The sequence below is a fragment of the Oryctolagus cuniculus genome, chromosome 8 (genome assembly GCF_051225735.1).
Source record: "Oryctolagus cuniculus isolate XC-2025 breed Fujian yellow rabbit chromosome 8, ASM5122573v1, whole genome shotgun sequence".
NCBI classification, from domain to species: Eukaryota; Metazoa; Chordata; class Mammalia; order Lagomorpha; family Leporidae; genus Oryctolagus; species Oryctolagus cuniculus.
Genome location: NC_142874.1, coordinates 147,633,261 through 147,654,306, shown reverse-complemented (window position 1 = coordinate 147,654,306; position 21,046 = coordinate 147,633,261). Strand labels below are relative to the sequence as shown.

The window sequence follows — 21,046 nt, the reverse complement described above, 5'->3', positions numbered from 1 at the left end:
ATAGTGGGCTAAACCTCTGCCTGTGGCACCAGCATCCCATATGGGCACCAGTTCATGTCCCAACTGCTCCTCTTCCAATCCAGCTCCCTGCTGTGGCCTGGGAAAGCAGTGGAAGCCGGGGCAAGTGCTTGGGCCCCTGCACCCACGTGGGAGACCTGGAAGAAGCTCCTGGCTCCTGGCTTTGCATCAGCTCAGCTCTGGCCACTCTGGCCTTTTGGGGAGTGAACCAATAGATTAAAAATCTCTCTCTCTATCTCTCCCCTTCTCTAACTTTACATCTCAAATAATTTTAAAAAAAAGTTACAGAGAGCATCAGCTAACAGAGGTCACTCCCCAAGTGACCTCAATGGCCAGGGCAGAGCCAGGAGCTTCACCTGGGTCTCCCAGCTGGGGGCAGGGGCCCGAGCACCTGCTTCCTCAGGCCATAGCAGGAAGCAGCCGGGACTCGAACCAGCGCCCACGTGTTCTGTGGCATTGCAGGTGGTGGTTTATCTGTTGTACCGCAGTGCCGGCCCCCTTTGTGTTCAGTCCTGCATAATTCCACTGGGGTCCGAGCTGCCAGCCTGCATGTTCTGTGAGGCCTGATAGACGTCCCCTGTGCGCCCTCGCCCCTCGGCTTCCACACAGGGAGTCCCCTCCGCTCAGCTCTGGTTTCCCTCTGCAGGGAGGATGAGTGTGGTCCGTCCTCTGAGTGTTTTCGCCAAAGGACGTTTTCACACGGAGGCAGGTCCTGGGGGCACGGGAGCATGGATGCTGGCCTCGCTGGGTGCATTCCAGGCATGGCAGGCCACGCTGTGCCATGTGCTGTTGCCGTCCGTCATGGTCGTGCCGCACGCCTGTGCGCCAGGCCCTGTGATCTGAGCTTGCACAGGCACCCTCCCTGCTAGTTCTCAACGCAGCCTTGGAGGCCAGCAGCAGCACCGTGCCCATTTTACACATCAGGAAGCTGGGTTTAGGGCGAATGGGTCCTTTGTCCAGTACCCAGTGGAAGACCTGCCGATGGCCTCTTTGTAGCCTCCTGGGCCTCTGCACACGCCCGGGACCAAGCCCGGCACCCACGGTGCAGGTGGACTGTGGTCGCCTGTTTTGGGTGAGCTGCGATCCCGTCTCCCTGTCCCTGTGCCCCTGTGTGACCTGAACTTGAAGGGAATTCGAGGACATGTTTTCTTTCCAGATGGATCCTGGAACTGCGAGCCTCAGCACGTGATCAAACTGGGCGTCCTCCCGGTGCGAAGCCTGCTGGTGATGGAGGACACGCTGTGGGCGGCTTCCGGAGGCCAGGTCTTCGTCATCGGCCTGGAGACGCACACCGTGGAGGTGGGTCCTCTAGTGCGCGCCCACGCGTGTCCCCGCGGCTCCCAGCGCGGGAAACCAGAGCAGCCTCTGACACAGAGCTCTCGGGCGGCGCCGGCCTGGCCGTGAGCTGAAGCAGACGCCCTCTGGGTTATGGTCGGGAAGACAAGCTTAGCTGGGAATCCCCTGAGGCCAGGTCCTGGGGCGTCCTAGCGCGAGCACAGCCACTGGAGATGTTCAGGGTGCTCGTCCGAAGGTGCTCTGTGTGTTCAGGGTGCTCCATGTGGTCAGGGTGCTCCATCTAGAGGTGCTCCATGTGGTCAGGGTGCTCCATCTAGAGGTGCTCCATGTGGTCAGGGTGCTCCATCTAGAGGTGCTCCATCTAGAGGTGCTCCATGTGGTCAGGGTGCTCCATCTAGAGGTGCTCCATGTGGTCAGGGTGCTCCATCTAGAGGTGCTCTGTGTGTTCAGGGTGCTCCGTGTGGTCGGGGTGCTCCATGTGGTCAGGGTGCTCCATGTGGTCAGGGTGCTCCATCTAGAGGTGCTCCATGTGGTCAGGGTGCTCCATCTAGAGGTGCTCCGTGTGGTCAGGGTGCTCCGTGTGGTCAGGGTGCTCCATCTAGAGGTGCTCTGTGTGGTCAGGGTGCTCCATGTGGTCAGGGTGCTCCATCTAGAGGTGCTCCATGTGGTCAGGGTGCTCCATGTGGTCAGGGTGCTCCATCTAGAGGTGCTCCATCTAGAGGTGCTCCATGTGGTCAGGGTGCTCCGTGTGGTCAGGGTGCTCCATCTAGAGGTGCTCCATCTAGAGGTGCTCCATGTGGTCAGGGTGCTCCGTGTGGTCAGGGTGCTCCATCTAGAGGTGCTCCATCTAGAGGTGCTCCATCTAGAGGTGCTCCTTGTGGTCAGGGTGCTCTGTCCAGAGCAGGCAGGCCCGCCCCTCCCTGCCCAAAGCCCAGGTGAACACGGACGGAAGCATCAGCTGACCGGAGCAGGTGGTCAAGCGCTTTTGTTCCTTTACAGTGGAGAGGTCTCTGCACGGCCGCCACGGACCCAGCAGTGGTCGTGGCACAGAGAAGACGGTGGGTTAGGGTGGTACAGGGTCACTGCTGCCCCGTCCAGTGCTGTGCGTGAGTGTGCGCCGAGGTGCGTGTGACTGACAGAGCCGGGAAACGCCTCCTGTGCACTCTGTCCAGAGCCTTCCAGGAAGAGGCCGAGGCCTGGAGGCAGACGTGCACAGAGCAGTGACCTGACCTCACTCACGCTGGGACACGCTCACACGCTGTCCCCCGCCTGCACACACATACAGTGGCACTCCCATGGACCATGACAACTAGCCCATGTGACATAAATGCCATAACATACATGGTATGCACATGTCACATGACACACACCACAACACAACGTAACATGGGACAACCATCACAACACACATGTAACACACTGACATGCATGTGACATACATGCTGTACACACGTGTAACACACGGCACATGTGATGTAAACACTATAATACACCTATAACATGCATATGACACAAGCACTGTAGCATGTAACATGTGAAACACACATAAATGCTATAATTCAACATAACATACAAGTGACATGCTTGATGTAAACACTAAAATACATATGTAGCATACATGCGACACAAACACTATGACACATGTAGTATGCATGTGATGCAATATGACAAATGCTACCATGTGTAACATATATGTGACATGCATGTGACAGATACTGTGCCACATAGGTGACATGTATGTGATACAAAGCATGCGTGCAATCATGCCTTCACTCACCATGACAGACACTTGCCACACAGAGCATAACAATTCACTCCCACACTGTGGTATGCACACAGGACACATGACACACACAAGATACATGTCACAGCACCGTGTCTCCCCAGCACAGGGCCCCTCCACGGCAGAGCACGGCTTGGCCACACTGCGGTCATAGTGGCCGTGTTGGGAGGCGCTGCACAGGTGCTGTCCCAGGCCAGGGCGGGAGATCAGGCCTAGCTACACACACGGTTCCTGCTTCCGGGTTCTGCAGACTCAGGGGCGCCACCCCTGGGAGCTCTTCCAGGGCTGGGCCAGGCCACAGCAAGAGCCTGCAGCTCCATCCGCTCTCCCAGCACTGGGGCCGTCTTCCTGTGCCCTCCCAGGTGCATTGGCAAGGGGCTGGATGGGAAGTGGAGCAGCCGGGACTCTATCCAGTACCCGCATGGGGGGTGCCAGTGGCACAGGCGGCCTAACCGCTGGCCCCTGTGGTGGCGTTTTGCTAAATTGCCTGCATTTGACCAGCTTTGTCACACACACACACATGCACACGTGCGTGCACGCACGCACACGCCCCTAGAGGGGGACGCCCGCATTCCATCCTGGGGACCCCGACTGTGGGTGCTGGCGCCGTCTCTGGGGCTGCACAGCCAGTCGGAAGCTCCAGCCCTGCACTGCCCCAGTGAGGTCACCACTGTCAGAGCCGGCGGGCCCTGAGTCCTGCCCTTGCCCGAGCGAGCAAGCGAGTGAGCGTAGCTGGGTGGCTCCCATCCCCAGGCTGGGCGTGGGCAAGGCGACAGCTCGGCGTGCCTGGCAGAGAGCGCTGCGTGGTCGCCGTCTTCGCGGTCAGGACGAAGCCTCGTTCCGGGAGACGCCCAAGGGCCGGGAATAGCATCTGGTGAGGTGCTGTGTGCTTTGCTTTTCCGGCAGATCAGGAATAATCATAGTGCGGCAGTCCTTTAGGACGCTTCTCCAAAAATAATGCGTCGCTTCTGTGTGAATTCTGCCCAGAGAGGCTGGAACGATGGCTTCCGCAGCCTTCACTAATAGCAGGACGTCCCAAAATTGTGACTGTCGTAACCAAAATACCGTTTCCAAATGTTCTAAGGAATTTATATGCTGTAGATCTCAAAGACTGAGAAATAATATTTTTGGATCCAAATATGTCTCTTTCTGTGCGTATTTTAGTGCTGAAATAACTGCATTTAGAGAGAGAGCTGCTGCCGCCTTAAAGAGGGAAATTTACACTGAGGTTGCTGGTGGGCGGGGCCCACCTGCTGGGAGGGCAGGGGCTGTGCAGGGGCCCTGTGGGCAGTGGGCGTGGGTTGAGCTGCCTGGGGTCTACGCAGGGGTCAGGGCTGCCGGTGCGGGCAGGAGTCGGGCTTTTACAGGTGCGGCAGCAGGCTCGTGTCTGCTCTGGCCGCCAGCTGCCCAGAGACTGCGGGAGCAGCTGGGAAGTGGAGCGTGGAGTCCCACAGGCGACTACCACAGGCTCCTGGATTCCGTGGTGGGGTCGGAGGCTGGGGTGGTGGGCGCCCTGTAGTCATTGCAGAGCTGAGCGGCAGCCTGCCTCGGGCTCACCAGGAAGCAGGGGTGGGGCGTCAGGGACCCTGCAGGGGGCGAGTGGGGCCCTGAGAAGGCAGGGTTGGAGCGCCGTGCCCGCCACCCCGCCCCGGCCGTGATTCCTCGGGGCTCTGCACTCGGCCCCAAAGGCCAGAAGCACCGTGAGCGTGAGCGTTAGCAGCAGGTGAGGGGAGCCAGCCAAGGACACACAGCACCGGGCTGGATCTGGAAGACACGGAGTCTTGGCGGCGGTGGCGAGGGTCTTCCCAGCAGCCACCAGAGAGCCTCAGGGCTGCCCCGCCGCCTCAGGCTGAGGAGGAGGGAAGACTGCCTCTCGCACTCTGCGGCAAGGGTGACTGACTAAAGGCCAGGCAGACGCGGCGAGCACGGGGATCTGCAGGCCAGGGCCGCTCCTGCGTGCATGCGGGACCCTCAGCAGGGCACAAGGTGTTTCCAGGAGTTCCTGGGAAAATAGCACTAAAAGATAAGCTTGTGTTGGTGCAAAAAATGAGATAGGTGACACTTTATTCTCTATGTGTATGAATAAAGATGTATTGATTTACTCGGAAGGCAGAGTTAGGGAGAGATCTGTTCACTGGTTCACCCCCTAAGTGGCCACAGTGGCTGCAGCTGGGCCAGGCAGAGGCCAGGAACTTCCTCAGGGTCTCCCCCGTGGGTGTGGGGGCCCAAGCACATTACCAGGAGCTGGGTGGCAAGTGGAGCAGCCAGGACTCGAACCGCTGCCCATCTGGGCCACCAGCATGGCAGGCAGCAGCTTTACCCATGCGTCAAAATGCCGGCCAGACTTTTCCCACGGTGCGCGGTTTTCATGAATGTCTGGAGGCTGCGTGCATGAATTTCGGAACCTCCCTGCACCCAGGGTTATCTCGCAATCCAGTTTGCGTGGAGGTGGGAGATATACCTGGAAGATAACTTCAACAGCATCTTGAGCGAGCGTCCACCGTGGCCAATTGACATTCACCCTGAGTGTGAGGGTGACTCAACCTGCGGACCCCGGGCAGCCCAGGGTCAGCCCAGGACTCCACATGGACAGCGTGAGGCAGGGCGGAAGGAGCCGCAAAGCCGTCTGACAAAACCCCCAGCCAGCTCACGATGGCAGGTGCCCAGCCCAGGGCTTCATCGCGCAGGTGCTTAAGGATGGCTGGCTTCCCCCGGAGGGCAGGGAAAGGACACGGCCGTTACCTCTCACTCAGTGCAGGGGGGCTGTAGCCCCAGGGCTGGGTGCAGAACACAGAGTGGGGCGCCCAGGTGCAAGGAACCCGGGAAATCCTGTGTGTGTGACATGCTCTCCTGTGGGGGGAGTTGTGTGTATGTGTGGCATGCTCGTGTGTAGGGAGTCATGTGTGTGCATGTGTGTGTGACATGCTGTCGTGTGTGTGATTGACGTGCTCTCCTGTGTGGGGAGTCGTGTGTGTGCATGTGTGTGTGTGACGTGCTCTCCTGTGTGGGGAGTTGTGTGTATGTGTGGCATGCTCATGTGTAGGGAGTCGTGTGTGTGTGCATGTGTGTGTGAGATGTGCTGTCATGTGTGGGCAGTCTGTGCATGTGTGGCATGCTCTCGTGTGTGGGGGGTTGTGTGTGATGTGCTGTTGTGTGTGTGTGACGTGCTCTCGTGTATGGGGAGTCGTGTGTGTGCATGTGTGTGTGACATGTGGTCATGTGTGTGATTGACATGCTCTCGTGGGGAGTCATGTGTGTATGTGTGACATGCAGTCATGTGGGTGTGACATGCTCTCATATGTGGGGAGGTGTATGTGCATGTGTGTGTGACATGTGGTCATGTGTGTGACATGCTCTCATATGTGGGGAGTTGTGTGTGTGCATGTGTGTGTGACATGCTCTCCTGCGTGGGGAGTTGTATGTGTGGCATGCTCGTGTGTAGGGAGTCATGTGTGTGCATGTGTGTGTGTGACATGCTGTCATGTGTGTGTGTTATTGACGTGCTCTCCTGTGTGGGGAGTTGTGTGTATGTGTGGCATGCTCGTGTGTAGGGAGTCGTGTGTGTGTGCATGTGTGTGTTAGATGTGCTGTCATGTGTGGGGAGTCTGTGCGTGTGTGGCATGCTCTCGTGTGTGGGGAGTCGTGTGTGTGATGTGCTGTCCTGTGTGTGACGTGCTCTCATGTATGGGGAGTCATGTGTGCATGTGTGTGTGTGACATGCGGTCATGTGTGTGTGGTTGACATGCTCTCGTGTGTGGGGAGTCTGTGTTTTGTGCTCTTGTGTGTGAAGAGTCATGTGTGTGTGAGATGTGCTGTCATGTGTGGGCAGTCTGTGCATATGTGGCATGCTCTCGTATGTGGGGAGTCTTGTGTGGGGAGTCCTATGTGTTGAAAGTCATGTGTGACGTGCTCTCATGTATGGGGAGTCGTGTGTGTGCATGTGTGTGTGACATGCGATCATGTGTGTGTGATTGACGTGCTCTCGTATGTGGGGAGTCGTGTGTGGGGAGTCCTGGGGGGGGAGTCGTGTGTGTGACGTGCTGTCGTGTGTGCATGTGTGTGACATGTGGTCATGTGTGTGTGCATGTGTGTGTGACGTGCTCTCGTGTGTCTGCCCCCATCCTGCACAGACCTGTGAGATCTAATCAGATCAGCAAGGTCGCAGGAAGCAGATTGATTTGTGAAACCTGTTTGATTTCTCTACGCTAGCAGTGAGGCAGCCGTGTTACGGAGCATCCGGGACAGCACGCTCCGAGAGGAGTGGGACAGGAACGGCTCGAGCCCTGTGCTCTGAGGGCGCAGGGCCTCCTGGGAGAGGTTGGAGAACCCCGGCCCGAGCAGATGGCAGCGCGTGCTCTGTCTGTGGCTTGAAGGCTCAGTGTTGGTAGGAGGGAGAGGCCGCAGATGGATCCAGGTTGAGCACCGTCCCTGTCAGAACACCAGTGCTTTCTTAAAACAAAACGTAATCAGAGCCTGAAATTCACATGCAAATAAATGCAAGGGCCCGGAATGCCCAAGCACCCTGAGGGGCAGCGCTGAACGCACGCTCGGCTCTTCCTGCACAGCCACGCGATGGAGATGGTGCGGCGCTGGCGCGGGGCAGACCAGCAGATGGAGGACAGAGCCCGGCGGAGCCGCGCGTCCACCCGTGGTCCACTGATTTTCAGCGAGGAGCCAACACAGCTTGGTGCAGAAACTTCCCCACACAGTGCTGGCGCAGCTGCAAGCCACGCGCCTGAGAGATTTCACCCGACGGCACAGCACACACACAGCTCAACCCAGCAGGCCAAGCCCACGTGGGAGAGCCAGACCATAGCAGGCTAGAAGGAAACGTGGGATAGCTCGTGGCGTTGGGCCAGGCCGTGGTTCCCGGGATAGGCCACCCACAGCCCAGGCAACCGATGGGAAAAACAGAGAAACTGAACTTCATTGAAAATCAACGCGTAGCTGCTGCCGAGACCACTATCAAGGCGGTGTGGAGACAGCCCTTGGGGCGGGGGACGTTTGCGGTGCCTGTGGCGAGGGGCTGGGGGCAGCCACACGGCATGACCGGCTCTACGTGCTTACCGATGAAAAGAAAAATAAGCCGACTTCAAAATGAGCCAAGCTGCTGCGGGACACTCCTCCAGAGATCCCGTCGGCCCACGTACACCGGAGTGGAACCGCGGCGTCATTAGGGAGCCGGGCCCAGCTGCCTTGTGCTGCCGCTGCACAGACGCTGGGTGTGTGAGTGTGAGTGTGTGCACACGCGTGTGCATGTGTAAATCACGGGCTTTGTATGCTGCAGGCTGGGGTGTAACGTGGAGCGCTCTTGGAAAACAGTTTCTCAGCTCCTCAGAAAGTGACACGCGGAGTTCCTCGTGACCTGGCATTTCTAGTCGTAGGTGCACGCCCATGAGCATTCAACATCCGTGTGCACAAGAACTCGGACACACTTCCACGGCTGCATTGCCCATAGCAGTCAGGGAGAGGGGTGTGCAGCCCAGGTGCCCACCCGCTGGCGCGTGGACCAACAGGACGTGGTCTGTGGGAGCTTACTGCCCAGCTGCAGAGACCTGAGGCTCCACGCGTGTCGCAGAAAAGGAGGCCGACATGCAGGCCCCGTGTCACGTGATTCTGTTGATGGACAGCATCCAGGATGGGCAGGCCCACAGACAGGAAGTAGACCGTGAGTCGTCGGGGGCCGAGGGCGTGGGAGTGAGAAGTGACCGCTCATCGGCGGTGAAGTGTTGTGAAATGGGTGAGATGTGGTACCACACAACCTTGTGATGTGTGGGTTTTATCTTGATTTCACCAAAAGGGGGCCATCCACTGGGTTTGGCACTTGTGGAGGTCCTGGGGCCTCCTGGCATCAGCCTGAGCCCAGTGGGGACAGTGAGGAGGTGTCCAGTGGCCACAGAGGCGGGGGACACGGGAGCCACAGCTGGACAGGGGTACGAGGCTGCTCTTTCTCAGTGAGGTGAGTGAGACACCCGCTGGGGCTGAGCGCCACAGGCAGAGAGGGCGCAGTCCAGCAGGAAACAGGAGTCGGGCCGCAGGAGCTGGTGCGGGCGCGGGGGGCGCTCACCGGCGCCTGCAGTGCTGCAGGGCAGGGCCGAGGTTGCAGGTTGACAGACAGGTGGCTGTGGGCCTGGAGCCCCTTGCTCTGGGCAGAGTCAGAGGGGAGCGGGAGGCAAGGGGGTTGAAGTAGACCAGAGCTCGAATAATCCGGAATCAGAACCCAACCTCCGAACTCCAGGCCAGAACTCTTGGTCTGCACGTCTCTGGGGCCTGTGAAATCCATTCGTGAAAATACTGTGGATCTGCCGGGCAGAGGAGCCAGAGCCCCTCAGGTCAGTGGCCTGAGGGTCCCTCTGTAACAGCGCTCGCTGGTTCCTGTCCCCTGGTGCATGGCCGTGGCCACGTCGGAAGAGGAAAAAGGGGCTTGGGAGGAGGGGGTTTAGAGTTGACTATGGGGGGGAGGGGTGTTTTAGCAGCGGGTGGCCCTTAGAGAAACCTGCTAACCCTGCTTTCTGGCTGGTGACAGGGCCCCTGCCCTGCCCGACGCACGTGGGGTTTGCTCCTAGGGCAGAGAAAGTGTGGCGTCCACCGAGGAGCACAGTGGTCGGGCTTGGGACTGCTCAGGCCAGCCTCAGCTGGGCCAATCTGGAATCCCGATCCCCAGCCCCAGGCCTCCCCTCCCCTCACAGCTGCTCCCTGGGGCCCTGAGCTCCGGGCCCAGCCCCAGCCAGGCCCACCTCTCCCCATGGACCCCTCCCTTGAAATGAGGTCAGATGCTGTAGCCATGTGGCTGCTGGCCATCCCCAGTGCAAGTCAGCACGTCCCCTCAGCTCTGTTTAGTGAGAGCGGTGCGGGGCTGGCCGTGGGGCACACGGAACCCTGACGGCCAAGCTCGGGAGGGGAGGGCGTTGAGAGGCTGAGCAGACAGGGCCTCCCCTGCGGTGTTGGGTGGCCAGCAGCCTCTCCCTGTCCTCGGACTCCAGGGCCAGGGCAGCCCATCTGTCTCTCTCCTGTGGAGCTGTCAGCTTAGTGTGTTCCAAGTCAGAGCCGCACAGGACCTGCTGTGTGCGACTGTGCACGGGGTCTCGAAGCCCCACCCCCACCCTCCTGCTTCCTCCCGACAGGCGGGAGCAGCAGCTGCAGCCGTTGCTGCAACCAGGGAGGAGCTCCTGAGGCCCGGGGGCACCCACGGCATGAGCAGAGCCGGGTGCTGGACACGGGCCCAGGCGGGAGCCTCCGTGGGTCCCCGCAGGGCAGGGCGTGGGGACAGGGTCTGTGTGCAGCGCTGCCAGTGCCCGGGGCCAAGGCCTGCGCCTGTGACATCTCGCCCCTCCCACAGAGTCAGCTGGAGGCACACCAGGAGGAAGGCATGGTCATCTCCCACATGGCCGTGGCCGGCGTCGGCATCTGGATCGCCTTCACCACGGGCTCCACGCTGCGGCTCTTCCACACCGAGACACTCAAGCACCTGCAGGACGTGAACATCGCGGCCCCCGTGCACCACATGCTGCCAGGTGGGGGGGCGGGACCATTACACGCGTGTGAGTGACGCCAAACCCCGTGCACCACATGCTGCCAGGTGGGGGGGGCGGGACCATTACACGCGTGTGAGTGACGCCAAACCCCGTGCACCACATTCTGCCAGGTGGGGGGACGGGACCATTACACGCATGTGAGTGACGCCAAACCCCGTGCACCACATGCTGCCAGGTGGGGGGGCGGGACCATTACACGCGTGTGAGTGACGCCAAACCCCGGGCACCATGTGCTGCCAGGTGGGGGGGACGGGACCATTACACGTGTGTGAGTGACGCCAAACCCCGGGCACCACGTGCTGCCAGGTGGGGGGGCGGGACCATTACACGCGTGTGAGAGTGACGCCAAACCCCGGGCACCACATGCTGCCAGGTGGGGGGGGACAGGACCATTACATGCGTGTGAGAGTGACACCAAACCCCGTGCACCACGTGCTGCCAGGTGGGGGGGGACGGGACCATTACACACGTGTGAGAGTGACGCCAACACCCGTGCACCACGTGCTGCCAGGTGTGGGGGAGGGGCATGGGGCCACCCCACGCGTGTGAGAGTCACACCAAGACAGAGCGTGGTTGCTACAGGCCGTTTCCGTGCTGGGCGGAGCCGGGACCTTGGGTGGGAGGGCGAAGGACGAAGCCATGAGCTGGGTGTGAGGATGCAGCGGGGGAGGGCTTACCCAGGGCTGCACATGCACAAAGCAGGAGGGGCCCTGAACTGTGTGTGACCAGCGTGTGTAGGCCTGTAGCTGGTGTGTACTCATGGGTGTGTCACTGGTGTGTGTGAAGTAGCTGGTGTGTGTGAACATGTCCCTGGTGGGTATGTGTGTAGCTGGTGTGTGCATGTAGCTTTCGTGTACCTGTGTCACAGGCATGTGTGAGCGTGTCCCTTGTGTGTGTCACAGCTGTGTGTGAGCGTGTCCCTGGTGTGTGTGAGCATGTGGCTGCTGTGTGCCTGTGTCACAGGCATGTGTGAGCGTGTCCCTTGTGTGTGTCACAGCTGTGTGTGAGCGTGTCCCTTGTGTGTGTGAGCATGTGGCTATTGTGTGCCTGTGTCACAGCTGTGTGTGAGCATGTGGCTGCTGTGTGCCTGTGTCACAGCTGTGTGTGAGCGTGTCCCTGGTGTGTGTGTCACAGCTGTGAGCGTGTCCCTGGTGTGTGTGTCACAGCTGTGTGTGAGCGTGTCCCTTGTGTGTGTGAGCATGTGGCTGCTGTGTGCCTGTGTCACAGCTGTGTGTGAGCGTGTCCCTGGTGTGTGTGTCACAGCCGTGTGTGTGTCCCTGGTGTGTGTGTCACAGCTGTGTGTGAGTGTGTCCCTGGTGTGTGTGTCACAGCTGTGTGTGAGCGTGTCCCTGGTGTGTGTGAGCATGTGGCTGCTGTGTGCCTGTGTCACAGCTGTGTGTGAGCATGTGGCTGCTGTGTGCCTGTGTCACAGCTGTGTGTGTGCGTGTCCCTGGTGTGTGTGTCACAGCTGTGAGCGTGTCCCTGGTGTGTGTGTCACAGCTGTGTGTGAGCGTGTCCCTGGTGTGTGTGAGCATGTGGCTGCTGTGTGCCTGTGTCACAGCTGTGTGTGAGCGTGTCCCTGGTGTGTGTTTCACAGCTGTGAGCGTGTCCCTGGTGTGTGTGTCACAGCCGTGTGTGTGTCCCTGGTATGTGTGAGCATGTTGCTGGTGTGTTACATATGTGTGCGAGTGTGTCCCTGGTGTGAGCACGTCCATCACTGCTGTTGCAGCGTGTGTGGAAGGGGTTGTGTGTGGTCCTGGGCTGCGGTGCTGGTGAGGTGTCACCACGGCTGCTGCACGGGGACAAGACCGTTCCCAGGTGGCGTGGCGGCCAGGAGACCCTGGGACAGACGCCGCCCAGGCCCTGGAGCCCCTCAGCCCCCAGCGTATCTCAGTCTGGAGGGGAGGCAGGACAGGTCTGACAAGGACTCGAACCCAGGGACCCCGGGCCGAACAGCAAAGGTCAGTGCAGGGCTTAGCTCTGGGGTCTGACGCAGGCGCAGCGGGGGGGGGGCAGCCACTCGTGCACCCCGTGCTCCCCACTTCCTCGCTGGGAGTTGTACAGGAGCCGGGGTGTCCCAAACACAACTGCACAGGAAGTAGATCTCTCCTCGCCTGCCAGGCTGGGCAGCCCCACGGAGCTTCCTCCCTCAGGCTCCCTCCCTGTCCGAGGACGGCCCCACTCTCTCCGTAACCCGCCCCCCAACCTGCTGTGCTTTCCCCAAGCGTCCTCAGTGTCGGTGCTACAGGCTGAACGTGATCCCTAACTCCCACAGGGAGCCCAGTGCCCGGAGGCATGGCCAGGAGGCGTGGCCTCTTGGAGGGCGTGAGCGGGGAGCCCCATGAGGGGACCCGTGCCCTGGCACAGTGAGCAGGCGACCAGGGCTCGGTCCCTCTCTCCCTGCACGGGCCAGCGAGAAGGCACGGCCTGCCGACTGAGACCTGGGACCTCGCTGCAGACCCGGGCTACAGCCCCTAGAAGCTTCCATGCTCTGTAGCCCTGCCCCATGGCCTGTGCTGTGGCAGCCCGGAGGACACAGACGCAGGCTGGCCTCGAGTGCCTTCCTCTCAGGCCACATGGTCACCACCAAAGCACAGGCACCTCCCGGGGTCCCTGGGGGTCCCAGGTGCCACCGGAGGCGGCTCGGAAGGCTCCAGACTTCTGTCCGAGCATGACCTGCAGGAGACTTGGACCCTTTGTTCACAGCTCGCGAGGGCAGGGGCCAGAGGCTGTCCCCGCGCTCACTCGGTCGTGCTGGGCTGTGGTGTCATTGGACGGGCTGGGCGAGGTGGCCCCGGGTCACTGTCTGTGATTCAGAGGGGCCGAGTGGAGGCCTCCTTCAGGCTGGCACCTCACAGAGACCGCTGTCGCTCCCGGTCACCCTCGGTGTGTGTTTCGACTCCAGCCGTACATATGTGTGCGCCACGTACAGCATCTAGCACCAGCCCCACCACTGCGCCACTGACGCTGCCTCTGTCCACTCCAGCCATCTGCAGACAAACCCTTCTCCACGGCCACGGCTGGGCTCGCCCTCACCCCCTGAGTCGAGCCCCACAGAGCCCTGTAAAGACCTGTGCCACCCGTGTGCTCGGTCCCCACGTCTGCTGCCACCCTGCCTCGCCCCCAGGCCAGGCGTCCCAGGATCCGGCAGCAGCACCAGTGTTAGATGCATGAGAGGCGACGCCAGACCACCAAGAGGGAGCCCAGTGCCTGCTCATGGCAGGGAAGGGACCCAGGTGACAGAGTGACCCCGTGGCCCAGCTCCACAGAATCCGGGGGACCCTGGCCATGCCTTTAGCCCAGGGGCCATTTCTCTCACTTCCAGTACTGCAGTATTTCTCAGGATGTTGGCCCCACACAGGGGCAGTGGGGGTGTTCCAGCAGGTGCACCCCACATCCAGTGGCTGAGGAAGGGGTGCTGGCACCTGGCAGCCCCATCCAGAGGTGACAGTGAGAGTCTCCCTGCCGTGAGACTGGTAATGCCGGAAGCCGGAATCATTACTGTGAGACTGGTAACGCCGGAAGCCGAGTCCCTGCCATGAGACTGGTAACGCCGGAAGCTGGAGTCATTACTGTGAGACTGGTAACGCCGGAAGCCGGAGTCATTGCCGTGAGATTGCTAACGCCAGAAGCTGGAGTCATTGCTGTGAGACTGGTAATGCCGGAAGCCGGAGTCCCTGCTGTGAGATTGCTAACGCTGGAAGCCGGAGTCATTGCCGTGAGACTGGTAACACCGGAAGCTGAGTCCCTGCTGTGAGACTGGTAACGCCAGAAGCCAAGTCCCTGCTGTGAGATTGGTAACGCCGGAAGCCTGGGGTGGAGAACGAGACGTCAGCCCTGTTCTCTGGCACAGTTGGGAAGCCGGGTGCCTTCGAGAAGGACAGGTGCACACAGTCGACAGGTGCCACCGCTGTCCACCAGCAGTGCTGGCCCGCTCGCGGCTCGTGTGCTGACTTGGCATGCAGTGCCCGCCCGGCACTCCCCAGGCTTGCCGGGGCCCACCCCCGCCCGCTAGGCTGCCATGCCCTGAGCTGCTGTCCAGGAAGCCGGGAAGCAACGGTCAACACCTGTGGCGCCAGCTTCTCACCCTGCCTTGCTTCTCGTCAGTTTTGAAACAAGCACTACACACCTGTGGGATGGCTCCATGGACGGACTGGGCCGAGACCTGTCTCTGAGGCCGCGTCACTCAAAACAGGCAAGCGTTCAGAGTCCCTGGGACATAAGGATTCTCAGCTGTTGACAGCTAATGTGAGGGGCTGGTGTCGCTCCCCCTCTTCATGGAGGAACGACACTAAACCCTGCCTAGGCTTCATATCCGAGTCACGGCACCATTATGTCGCTCCCCCTCTTCGTGGAGGAACGACACAGGACCCTGCGCTGTTCTTTCGTCTGCTCGGCCCTCCCCGGGTTTGCTGCTGGTTCTTCCCGGGTTGGCTACTGTCCCTTCCACCTCCGTGGAAGGGCGGTTCCCCCTGCCACTTTCCCCACTTCCGCGGGGGAGCGGCACACCGCCAGCCGGCTCTCTCAGGGGCTGCACAGGTGTTCCCCTTAGATGTTCCTGGTGCATGTTGTCTCTCTCCTCCTTTATAGTCCTCTTCCGCCAATCCCAACTCTGCTACCCACACGCCGAGTATGCTGCTCTCCTCCAATCAGGAGCAGCTCCTGCAGCTTGTCAAGTTGGTGAGAGGCAGCTGTGCGGAAGCTGTTTACTTCTCTCCCAGCGCCATATTGTGGGAGAGCAGATGCATAGAATAAGTCTTAATTCCAGTAACTTAGCCTAGTCCGAGTTGCTCCCCACAGGCTGGCACTGCTGCCCAGCCGTGAGGCCGCCGTCTGCAGCGCCAGCATCCCATCTGGGCGCTGGTTCCAGTCCCGGCTGCTGCACTTCCCATCCAGCTCCCTGCTGTGGCCTGGGAAGGCAGCGGAAGATGGCTTCTTGGGCCCCTGCACCCACATGGGAGACCCAGAGGAAGCTCCTGGCTCCTGGCTTCAGCCTGGCCCAGCCCTGGCAGGTGCGGCCATTTGTGGAGTGAACCAGTAGATGGAAAGTCACCTGTTCTTTTTTTCTCCACTCTGTAACTCTGCTTTTCAAATCAATAAAATAAATCTTAAAAAAAAAAAAAACTAACAGGAACTAGTGTTGAAGCAAAACCAGATGTCTTTATTTGTACTTCTTTGTGCTGTGTGTGTTGTGTTATATATGTGTGCTGTGTGTGGCATGTGTTTGGTATATGTGTGTGCTGTGTGTATTTCAGTATGTTGTATGTATGTGTGGTGTGTATGCATGCTGTATGTGGTTGTATGTGCTGTGTGTTGTATGGGTGTGTATTATATGTGTGTGCTGTGTTATGTGTGTGTTGTGTGCTATTGTTGGATGTGTGTTTGTATACATGTGTGCTGGTGTTGTATGGGTGAGTGTTGTATGTGTGCTGTGTGTATACGTGTGTGCTGTTTGTGTTTTGTATGTGTGTGCTGTGTTGTGTGTTGTGTGCTATTTTTGAATGTGTGTTTGTATACGTGTGTGCTGGTGTTGTATGGGTGTGTGTTTTATGTGTGCTGTGTGTGCTGTGTGTTGTGTGTATACATGTGTGTGCTGTGTTGTGTGTTTTGTATGTGTGTGCTCTATTGTGTGTTTTGTATGTGTGTGTTGTGTGCTATTGTTGAATGTGTGTTTGTATATGTGTGTGCTGGTGTTGTATGGGTGTGTGTTGTGTGTGTGCTGTGTGCATACATGTGTGTGCTGTGTTGTGTGTGCACATGCATGTGCTGTGGGGGTCGGGCTGCAGGACACAGAGCCCCTCTCTGTCTCCCACCCAGGGCACCAGCGGCTCTCCGTCACCAGCCTACTCGTCTGCCACGGCTTGCTGATGGTGGGCACCAGCCTGGGCGTGGTCGTGGCCCTGCCTGTGCCCCGGCTGCAGGGCATCCCCAAGGTGACCGGTGAGTGGGCTCCCCGGGTGCGGGAGGCCGCACAGCGCCGGCCAGGGTGGAGCCCTCGTCTGTGCCTTGTGTTCTCTCCCATTAGTGGCCCCGGGAGATCTTGTTCCAGGAGTACGTGTTCATGTTACCTTTATAAAAAGTAAGATTTATTAATTTTATTAGAAAGGCAGAGTTGCGGAGAGAGGCAGAGACAGAGATCCTCTATCCAGGGTTCACTCCCCAGGTGGCCACAGTGGCCAGCGTGGGGCCAGGCTGAAGCCAGGAGCCAAGAGCTCCATCCCTGTCTCCTACGTCTCCTACGCGGGTGCAGGGCCCAAGCACTTGGCCCATCTTCCGCCATTTCCCAGGTGCATTAGCAGGGAGCTGGATCAGAAGTGGAGCAGCCGGGACTTGAACCGGCATCCATATGGGGTGCAGGCAGCGGCTCTACCCGCTACGCCACAGTGAGGTCCCTGTTACCTTTATAGCCAGTGGTCAGTTTCCACCAGTGGGGCCGGGAATGCCCGGGCGTCTGTGCCCGAGGCAGCGTCAGCAGCAGCTCACATGGGTGCAGCCTTTCGGGGGAGCAGCTCACGCTGTAAGATGCGCTTCTTCCCGGGGGGCAGGACGTCCAGCGCAGGGCTCAGAGCCCAGTGCACAAGGATGCTGTGCCCAGGACACAGCCTGACCGCCCCAGAGCAGGGGCAGGCCTGTGCTTGCCAGGGGCTGTGTGGGCAGCCGGCAGAAAGGAGGGGGGAGCAGAGCTTCCACGGGGGCCCGGGCTGAGCGTGGAGCGCCGTGGTTGGGGCACCTGCTGCCCACACGAGGCACCCCGGGGGGGGGGGCAGCCGTGGTGGCTCCGCTCGCTGCATCCCTGCCTCCCACCTGGGAAACCTGGACTGAGTCCCCAGCTCCCGCGCCTGGCCTGCTCAGGGCTGTTCCGGGCGCTGGGGGAGCCGTGAAGGAGAGCTCGCTCACTCACTCTGCCCCTGAGAGAAAGAAGATGCGGAAAACTGTGCGGAGGTTTAGCCAGTTTATATGATAGTGTCCACGTGGGAGACAGGATTAAGGGGGAGGATGTGTAGGGAACTGGCCAGTGTTTCCACGCTGACCTATGGGGTCGGCCCCCGAGCACCCCCGCCCTGGACCCCAGGTCCCATGAGGCTGCAGGTAGACCCGCCTGTTGGGGCTAAGGGATTCGTGTCTGCGCTTCTACTTCCGTGACACCCTGTGGGTTGAAGCGCCCCACACCATAAGTACCCTGTGCAGTTAGACAGCGACGGTGGAAGTCGCCGCCAGTGCCCAGCCTGGAGTGGACAAGGCTCAGACACCTGTGCCCAGCCGCCCCTCACAGAACTCGCACCCCCCGCCCTGTGCCCAGGACGCTTCACATCATCTCCGCGTACTGGGTTCCCTCTGAGTTTGGCCAATTTGCACTTTAAAAAGCTTTTCATTTTCCGGGGTGGGACTTCAGCTTCGTGTCTGGAGAGCCACATCCCACCTCCGTGCCTTGATCGGGCGCCCAGCTCAGGCCCTGGGAGACAGCAGCGATGGCCCAAGGCCTTGGGTCCCTGCCACCCACGTGGGAGGCTCAGATGGTGTTCCTGGCTTCCAGGCCTGGCCGCTGCAGGTACCCAGACAGTGGCCTGGTGGCTGGGGGCTCGCTCTGTCTTCTCAAGTTCCTCCCGGTGGGTCCAGGGCTGCAGCTGCTGGAGGTGGAGCCCACGGGCACCAGCGGTGCTGGCAGACGCTGCGGCGGCGTCCCGGCTTCCACCCCCAGCACGGCCGACTGCCTGGGCGGCTCAGCTCACCACCAGCGAGGCCCTCGGCACCCAGCGTTCCGCAGTTTCACCGGCTGTGGCCATGCAGGGCGAGGGTGGCGCTGGGGCCTGTTCCACCCTGCAGGCAGCTGCACGCAGGGAGCAGCACGGGGCTGGGGCTCACAGGAAGCCCTGCAGGGTGGCGATGCTGAAATTCGAACCCCGTCCCCTGGAAATGGAGAAGTGCTCATTTTAGCTGAGACCGCAGAATTGTGCTAAGCTCCTGCACCCTTTTGTAGTGAACACTGACAGGAAGCTACTGGTAACTTAGGCATCTTGTTCTAAAACCTGACACGTTGCAGGCTTAGATTTCCAAGAACGGAGACTTAGGAGAATTCAGTTTGTTTCCTGAGCACGTGGGAAGGCACTGCTCGCGGAGCGCGGGAAAACGCTGTCCCTCCTTCGGAAACACAGCGTGGGTGTCGGGCCGAGATGTGGCGCGGGAGGCCCGGGCGTGCCTTACAGATCCCCGCTTCTAAGGCTTTCTTGAAAAAAACCAAAAGCGCACGGAGGATACCCTGGAGGCACGCGCGCTGGGGGCCCCAGGTTGGAGCGGGTGCCCCGTGTCTCACTGTCCCATTGCTGCCCCTCAGGAAGAGGCATGGTCTCCTACCATGCACACAGCGGTCCGGTCAAGTTCATCGTCACCGCCACGGCTTCACACAAGCGGGACAAGGACGGTGCGAGGGACAGCCCGCCTCCCGGCCACGAGCCTCAAGAGGAGGACCCCAAGGAGGCGCCCCCCAGCGAGGGGGCCGGGCCTGAGGCGGCAGTGTGGCTGGGGGAGTCTGCGGGGTCCCTGACCCAGGGGAGCGACGCGTCCTCGTCCTCCGGCTCCCTGAGCCTGTCCCAGGGCTCCAGCTCCCTGGAGCACAGGTCGGAGGACCTCCTGCAGGGCCCCGCCCTCTGCCCGAGGAGCAGAGCCAGGCGAGGGAGGAGGGCCAGGGCCAGCTCAGCACTGGTGGTGTGCGGGGGTCAGGGCCACCGGCGGGTGCACCGGAAGGCCAGGCCGCCCACCCAGGAGGAGCCCGTGTCGTCCGTGATGGTCTGGCAGATCCCCCTGCTGGGCGTGTAGGTGACACGGCCATGCCTGGCCTCGGCTCGCCTCGGGGCTGCCCAGGGTGTGCTGGGGGCCGGTCAGACGCGGTTCTGGGGGATACGTGCAATATGGCCGCAGGGGCTCTGCGGGGCTCCCCGCTCCTCCTCTGCACACACAGCTCAGTGCAGGGGCCTGGAAGAAGGCGGAGGCCTGCGTGGCCGCTGCGCCCTGGGAACAGACCACGCCCCTCGGAGCCGCTGTGGCCGTCCGGGAGTCCTGTTCCTGTGTCATGTGACCTGGAGGGCCTGCGAGGCAGCGAATTCCGTAGCATAGGAATCGGTTCACAGTTTCTAAAACAATTGTATCAGCTTCAGGTTCGCTACTGGTATTTATATTCCATAGTTTAAATTACAGAGCTGAACCTGTAACAATTGTAAAAGGCCGGAAACTCGCACGATTTGCTGTGGGAAGGGAGCTTGGTTTCCCAAAGTGATAAACTGTGTCTGCTGTAAATGTTAACAAGTAGCATTTTTAAATCGCATTTTTCTATTAAGAAGTTAACAGTTCATGTTTTAGCCAGTATCTTTCTCTTAAAGAACGTTGGCTCTAACCAAAACTCGTGCTGTGGACGCCGGGTGAGGCGTGCGCCCAGGGCGGGGCTGCCTGGACTGAGCCCCTCTGGAAACACGCAGGTGGCCGCGTGGCGGGCAGCAGGCAGTGACGGTGCCCGGTGCCCGGTGCTCAGTGCTCCTGCGCCTGCTGATGCGGGCAGCCCTCGTGCCGGCCGCTGCCCTCCCTGCCCACGCCGTGGCCCGCCCACAGTTCCAGGGCAAGGTTGTGCTTCCTGCGGGGAGAGCAGGCGACGCCTGGCACAGGCATTCCAGAAAGAAAGGACGCAGCACTTTGGAGACCAAACCGCTAATGCTGTGACTTCGCCGAGCGTGGGCTAAGCCGCGTGCCCGCCCCGTGTGAGCGACAGCCTCCCGAGCTCCCGTGGACTCCTAGCCGCTGCCGTAGCTCACAAATAAAGCCTTTGTATTGAAAATACAGCGGTGAGCTGCCTTTTTCCCCACCACACGCCCAGGGCCACCGCAGCCTGCCGGGGAGCGGGGCACCTGGCCGGCCCCTTCAGAGGCCACGGCGCCACTTTGTGACACGGGGACACCCCCGGGTGTCCAGAGTCCTCTGAGAGACTGCTGAGTGAGCGCCAGATGAAATCCTGGGACTGCAGGGTTTCGCGGGACCCGGGCTGACTGCTCATCTGCGGAGATGGGGGAGACGCCGGGTTAGCTGAGAACGGAAGCCCGGTGGGCAGCCATGTTCCCACACGGTGGATCATGCCGGGGTGGGCAGAGTGGGACCCACGTGCTGGCCATCCCTCTCACAGCCACCTTGGGGAGCCAGGACAACCAGAGGGGCCAGCCTGGAGGTGGCATCCAGCAGGGACTCCTGCTGTGGAATGGACAGTCTGTGCGCTGGATCATGGACAACCCGTATTGACCACAGCTCGGTGCCGGCCCAGGGTAGGACAGAGGCCGAGAGCTGGCCTTGGATGGAAACTTCACACGCTGTACCCTACGTGGAGCCCTGGGCTCTCCCGCGTGGTGGCTAACCAACCACAGGAGGGCAGACACCC

The 21,046-nt window shown here is 60.4% G+C and overlaps 1 protein-coding gene and 1 long non-coding RNA gene across 6 annotated transcripts in view; one reads left to right on the top strand and one right to left on the bottom strand.

Annotated features, from left to right (window-relative positions):
* The window catches only part of ARHGEF10 (Rho guanine nucleotide exchange factor 10), a 118,120-nt gene extending 97,665 nt beyond the window's left edge, over positions 1-20,455 (top strand). For all 5 annotated transcript variants that reach the window (XM_070047238.2, XM_070047239.2, XM_070047237.2 and 2 more), the window contains 4 exons: positions 1,175-1,317; positions 10,437-10,611; positions 16,450-16,572; positions 18,965-20,455. In XM_070047238.2, coding sequence (XP_069903339.2) covers positions 1,175-1,317; positions 10,437-10,611; positions 16,450-16,572; positions 18,965-19,446 — 923 coding nt within the window. In that variant the 3' untranslated portion in view covers positions 19,447-20,455. The remainder of the gene's footprint in view (positions 1-1,174; positions 1,318-10,436; positions 10,612-16,449; positions 16,573-18,964) is intronic.
* Positions 14,231-14,897, bottom strand: LOC149125231 (uncharacterized). Its single transcript, XR_016212249.1, has 2 exons — positions 14,762-14,897; positions 14,231-14,443 (listed from the first exon to the last, which is right to left on the bottom strand). It is a non-coding gene; the product is annotated as an uncharacterized LOC149125231 (long non-coding RNA).
* Positions 20,456-21,046: the final 591 nt, after the last annotated feature.